General features: G+C 35.9%; 1 protein-coding gene across 2 annotated transcripts in view; it reads right to left on the bottom strand.

Annotated features, from left to right (window-relative positions):
• Positions 1-1,221: 1,221 nt before the first annotated feature.
• Positions 1,222-6,000, bottom strand: part of LOC131054788 (snRNA-activating protein complex subunit) — a 206,156-nt gene continuing 201,377 nt past the window's right edge. For both annotated transcript variants that reach the window (XM_057989384.2, XM_057989385.2), the window contains exons 9-11: positions 2,396-2,521; positions 2,029-2,292; positions 1,222-1,688 (exon numbers count right to left, since the gene is read on the bottom strand). In XM_057989384.2, coding sequence (XP_057845367.1) covers positions 1,404-1,688; positions 2,029-2,292; positions 2,396-2,521 — 675 coding nt within the window. In that variant the 3' untranslated portion in view covers positions 1,222-1,403. The remainder of the gene's footprint in view (positions 1,689-2,028; positions 2,293-2,395; positions 2,522-6,000) is intronic.

The raw sequence follows: 6,000 nt of genomic DNA, 5'->3' as shown, positions 1-6,000 counted from the left end.
AAAGGTTTCCAATGCAAATGATAAAAGCAATCAACTTCAACAACGAAATTTTCTCTAGATGCACCACAACTATATCAATGCAGACATGCAATTCAAGGGTTATCTCACAAAACCTTCAAAGAAACACCACAACTCGTTAACATGTGTGTGTGTGTGTGTGCGTGTATAGACGCGTGCGCACGCACGCACACACATATTTGAGAAAGCTTCTAATTATTATTTTTCCTTCAAAGTTAATGCTTATAAAATGAATTTTGATAATTAAAAGTTATCCTACCCAACATATGTAGAAGTGTTTTTTTTAGTTGATTTTTTTGATATTGAATTACATATGCACTCTATCTATTTTCTCCCTATCCCTCCCTCCCTCCCTCCCTCCATCTATATCTATTTATACAATATCTCACTCTTGCCCCCTCTCTATCCGAGAGCGAGAGAGAGAGAGAGAGAGAGAGAGAGAGTGTGTAGATATCCCTCTATCTATTTTCTCCCTATCCCTCCCTCTATCTATATCTATTTATACAATATCACCTCCTTTATCTCTCGCTCTTGCCCCCTCTCTCTATCTTCCCATCTTCTACGAGCTCCCTCTCTATCTATATATCCCTTCATTATCTCTTCACCTCTCTCTACCTATCTCCATATATCATTTCCCATCTCTATCTTTATCTTTCTACCTACTTTAAACTAACTACATTGTTGGCAAGAACTTGACGCACTCTCTCTCTCTCTCTCTCTCTCTCTCTCTCTCTCTCTCTCTCTATATATATATATATATATATATACATATTGCATGGTAGGAAAACTCTCATGATAGAGTGCATATGTAATTCAATATCTTTGTCAAACATTCTACAAGCTTTTTACTACCTATTTGAAGTCCACAGAATCTGTGTTGCTGCAAAAAAATCTTTTACAAGACATGATTTAAATCAGCTTTGCAACTAGAAAAGACTGTTTACACAAGTGGTGTTTTCGAAGTGTATCAGAGTATTTTATAATGGTTTTGAGCCAATCTTCATCAACCCATATTTATTGGATAATAGTTTACAAGAGCCCAGCTCTCATGAACACAAATGGTCCACTTAAGCAAAGCAAAGTGTTATAAAAAGCATTTTCTAAGTCAATACTTATGATACAAAATATCACATATAGACCTTCAATACGATTCTCTATGGATATCCAAATTAGATTGAATGCCACCATTGGACTTGCAACAAGTAAAGCTCCAAAGGTTATCTCAATGCATTGCAAAAAGTACAATGGATGTAACCAAAACTGCTCCATTAAAAGGAGATAGATCCTATTCCCTTAGGTATCTTGACCTTGACTTCGAACATCTTCATGTACTCATAACAATATATACAAAACAATTAAGTACATATAAGATATTATATCCCAGTCTATTCATGGTGGTAATCAAAGACACTGAAGTCATCATACATAAGAGTTCCATCCTGATTGTAGTGTAGGAGATAGTAACAATTCTCACAAAAAAATGATGGGTTTTCTGGAGCCCATTTGTCGTCGTAAGTGATCTTCTTTGCACGATAGATATCACAGATGGTACATTTTCTATGACGCACACGAGGCTGAAATGTCAATAGAGGGTAGGCATACTTATTTTGAACATCTTCTGGATGAATTAACCGCATATCCCTTATAACAATTCCATGCTTACAATCACCCTGATTGTGCAGTAAGATCAATCATAGGTCAATAAAAATTCCAAAAATTCAGTGCAAAATTAAAGCATCATAGCACTTGAAGAAAATCGAAATTGCATCTTTTAGTTGTGTGTACAATTTGTTCTGGGAAACAAGAAACAAAAAAACATGTGAATAAGAAACTGAAAGGCCTACCAGTTTTTATGGTAATAATTTACAACAAAGTTTCCAGAAACATAAAATATAAGTTTAAACATAACAAAAACCCAAGCCACGTATATGATGCTAGCATTTCCTGAATCTTAACGTCAGTGTATGTTTACCTAACCTGTCATGCTTAATTTATCTTAAAGCCTCATACCTGGTGACAATAAAGGTACCGAACACCTAACTGAAACTGTAAATCAGCAAAACAAGTTGTAGACATGTTGGTAGTCCTGAAGAAAGGAAGTTGATCTGATGGCAAAGATTCCTGAAGCAGCACTCTTTGTTTCTTTTTAAAGCCAGCAGCTATTATGGCCTTCCACTTTTCAAGCGCCTCACCTCTTTGATTATTGAACCAGTTGATGATTGGCCTGCTATAGTCACTAGCCATTGGATCCCTGAAGTCATTGTAGAACACATTCTGTTGGAAGGATCAGGAACTGTTAGTAACAAAGTAAGGAAAACTGTTTCAATCATGTAAAATGATTATAGAATTGATGAATTATGAAAATGACAATAGTTACCTCAATAAGAAAATATCCTGAAGGAACATGTTGTCCAGCCTTCTGCATCAACTGATCCGTTAAGCAATATAACTTATCCCTCAGGACTGTCAGTGGTTGGCTTCCTAAAACCAGAAATTCTTGAATCTGCAGTAAGATTGATTGACAAAACAAAATGAATAAGCATGTAACGGTAACAAAATCTAAAGGATATCCAATAGAAAGATGCAAGTCATCAGTAAATAAAGGCCTTCAATTCACACAAAATCTAAATTTCTCATTAAGGAAAAAAGAAGCAAAAAGGAGTAAGGGACCGAATCCCAGATATAATTTCTACCACAAAACAGAATCATTAATATTATACCTTCCAATCTTGGATTAAGATCTTGTGGTGCCATTAACCTCTCTTGGTTCAAGTACTGCGATATTTTTTTGATAGAAAATAATTATATTAATAAATTGGTATTTTCACAAAAATCCCTGATGGTCTCCCATAGCAAGGCCATGTGGCTTGGTACAAAAGAATATACTTACATCGATGTTTACTTAGTTCAACGGTTAACAAGAACATAGAAAACTACCAAAACATAACATAGTAGACTGCCATTACATATCTATTTTGCAAAATGGCGTATATCTTCTAGTCTTTTAGTGGGAAGTACATCTGGGAATTCATAACCCTTGTTTTAGGTTTATGCTGATTCCATGTACATCAGTAGCTTCACTTCCATATTGCAAATAGTGTTTTGTGCAACCCTTACATGTGACATGAGCTCCAGCAGAGAGTCCCATTGGATTGATTGGGGTTCTTGCTGCAAACTGGTGCTTGTCTTACTGAATACCTTTAGCAAGCTTCCCCCATTATTTTAACTAGTGAATATGTGTTTGATTACCTCAATGCTACTTTGCAGACATATAAAGTTTCGCCTGAGCACGTTGAGTTGCTTGCTTTTGAGATAGTCTTGGAGAATCTGTTGATACTCTTTTTGCTGTTGGATGTTATTTACAAACAACTTGACACATTTCTGCAAGAGATTAGAATTAGGAACCTTTGATTCCATTGACCTAAGGAGGCCTCATAGGCTATAATTGATGTTTGCCAAGGTGATAGAGGATAGAGGAATCCATATTTGCATTGATTTGCCCCTAGCTCACGTTGGTGTAAAAAGGGATATTACCAAACTAGTTTCACTATTAGGTCCTTTGTACACTTTATCACATAAGTTTACTTAGGGTTCACATGGGAATCTTTCTAGAAATCTCTAGGTGACAAGTGATCTTATCCTATCACTCTGTCATATATCATAATATTAAAACACTTCTTATGATATCTTATATCTCATTTTGGCCTATATAACCAACGGGTTCCCTTTGTAATTTCAATCTATTCATGTTATTTGTATTGATTGATAGGAATACATTTTATTCTTGTCATATTGATCTTCTCATTTCTGTTGAAATAGTAGCTAGCTCGGATACCTGTCTATTGTATTTTAATGTTGTCAATGACAATTAAAATACACATGTATTACCTCCCATGCAGTTCGAACTATTTTGGGCTGGACCCAAACATATGTAATGTGACGACAATAAATGGAACTTAGGGCTGGGCCTAAACTCATGTGATGTGTAGGCAATAAATGGAACTTAGGGCTGGGCCCAAACTCATGTGACGTGGTGACAATAAATGGAGATAAATAGATTATTTAATGCAAGCCGACTTGAGGGTTGACGCCAAAGATGGGATATAAATCTAACAAGCAAATGAAGTCATAACACAATATTCATCTCATGCAAATGTTATCTGCTCTTCAAGCAGCGATCTCTCCTTCACTCATGGTAAATTATACAAGCCTATTGTGCGAACTCATCAAGGTTGATTGTGTGTGGCGAAGTTGTCAAAGATCCTCATGTGAACACATCTGCTGCTGATCCTCCTTGCTATTCGCTGTTGATAAGGGCTGCAATCAAGTTGTCAAAATCCTCATGTGAACTTGATAGGAACTCCTACTGTGTGAATCTGATCTTAGACATCTGCTGCTGATCCTCCTTGCTATTCGCTGTTGATAAGGGCTGCAGTCTTCATTGATACATTGAACAGCAATCTGAGATAAGTGTATGGCCTTGTAATTGCCTACATTTGAGATAATACATGTTGTATTTTAAGGTTGGGTTTTCACCTCCAAGAGGGAGGTTTTTCCAGGGTATTTGTGTCTTTTGTCTTGTGTTTTATTACTGTTACTATTCATTCACAGTCTGATTATAATATAATTGCTTAAATTAACATTTGATTGCCTAAAATTAACATGGTATCAGAGCTTTAGGTTCATTCTAAATAATCAGATTATTAGTCGTCCTTCACTTTCAGTTTGCTGTTTTAGTTTTGCAAGATGGTTACGAGTCTGAAAGTAGAGGACAGACTTGAAGGTGCCCTAAATTTTACATCATGGAAGGTCCATTACAGTTTGTGAAAGATAAGGATCTGACTGAGCCTTCGGATCTGGATGAGCTAAAGCAATTCAAGAAGTCTACCGTGAATCAGAAAGTTCAACAGCAATGTCTGCTTGACAAATTGAAGGCATCGATGGGACGATAGCAAGAATAAGATTTCAAGTGTTCTCATTCCTCTATCCTCAATTGTAGGGTCCACCTGGTTGGAGATTTGCATCTGATTACCTTATTGTTATTGGTGTCTTATCTAGTGCACAAGGTTCTCTTGCTTGTTAACTACTTCATCTGAGGGTGCTTTCATATGTCAGTTTGTGCACTTGTTTTCAGATCTTAGTATTGCATAACTTTCTTCCTAAGGTTTGTAACAATCACCCTAGTTCGAGCCTTGTTCTTGTGTCAAGAATTTGTTCTAATCCAGTTTGAATTATTGAAGTTAGTTATGCCCTAGTCTGATGTGATTTGCTATGAATATGTAATGATCCGAATTGATGCATTGATCTAAATACATCCTTGGCACTTAAGACTTCAGCATGTGTATTCAGATATAAATCTAGGAGTATTATGATGGATATAACAGCAAGCACAAATAGGAAGATGAATAAATTTATAGGAGATTCAGAAACATGGAACCTTAGTCATTGGTGTGATAGGATAGGCATCCTACTTAGTATCTATGCCCAATGTTGACCTTACTATCTTCATATTATGATCTAATCCTTTAAGATACTTGCTGCATAGTTCTGATGCATTGTATTCTATCTAAGTCTTGAAATGCTCAATGGTCTTGCTGCTCTAGAATTATATACTCTTATGGTGTGTCTCTTGATTTGCATCAAATCTCTTAACATCGTATGGACTGTATTTTATGTTTTGTTTTATGTTTGGATAAGGTTGTCATGTAGGGTTGTGACAGTGTAACACTTGGTTCTCTTCAGCTCTTCATAATAGGCTCTCATGTTCTTTGTTATGTTATTATTATAACCTTGCTCTACTCCTCTTGTGTAGAGGATTGCCTTTAGCTCTAATGCATTTTCTGTCACGGCTTTCATCATTCTCACATAATATTCATTGTGACATTATCTTTAGCATACTGCCTATTACATTCTTTGAAGTAAGTATTCTCTTGATAATGAAACCTAAGATGAATGAGGTATCTAACTTATTGAAGTTGGCTT

The sequence above is a fragment of the Cryptomeria japonica genome, chromosome 3 (assembly GCF_030272615.1).
Source record: "Cryptomeria japonica chromosome 3, Sugi_1.0, whole genome shotgun sequence".
NCBI lineage: Eukaryota > Viridiplantae > Streptophyta > Pinopsida > Cupressales > Cupressaceae > Cryptomeria > Cryptomeria japonica.
This window is presented reverse-complemented; position numbering and strand designations above follow the sequence as displayed.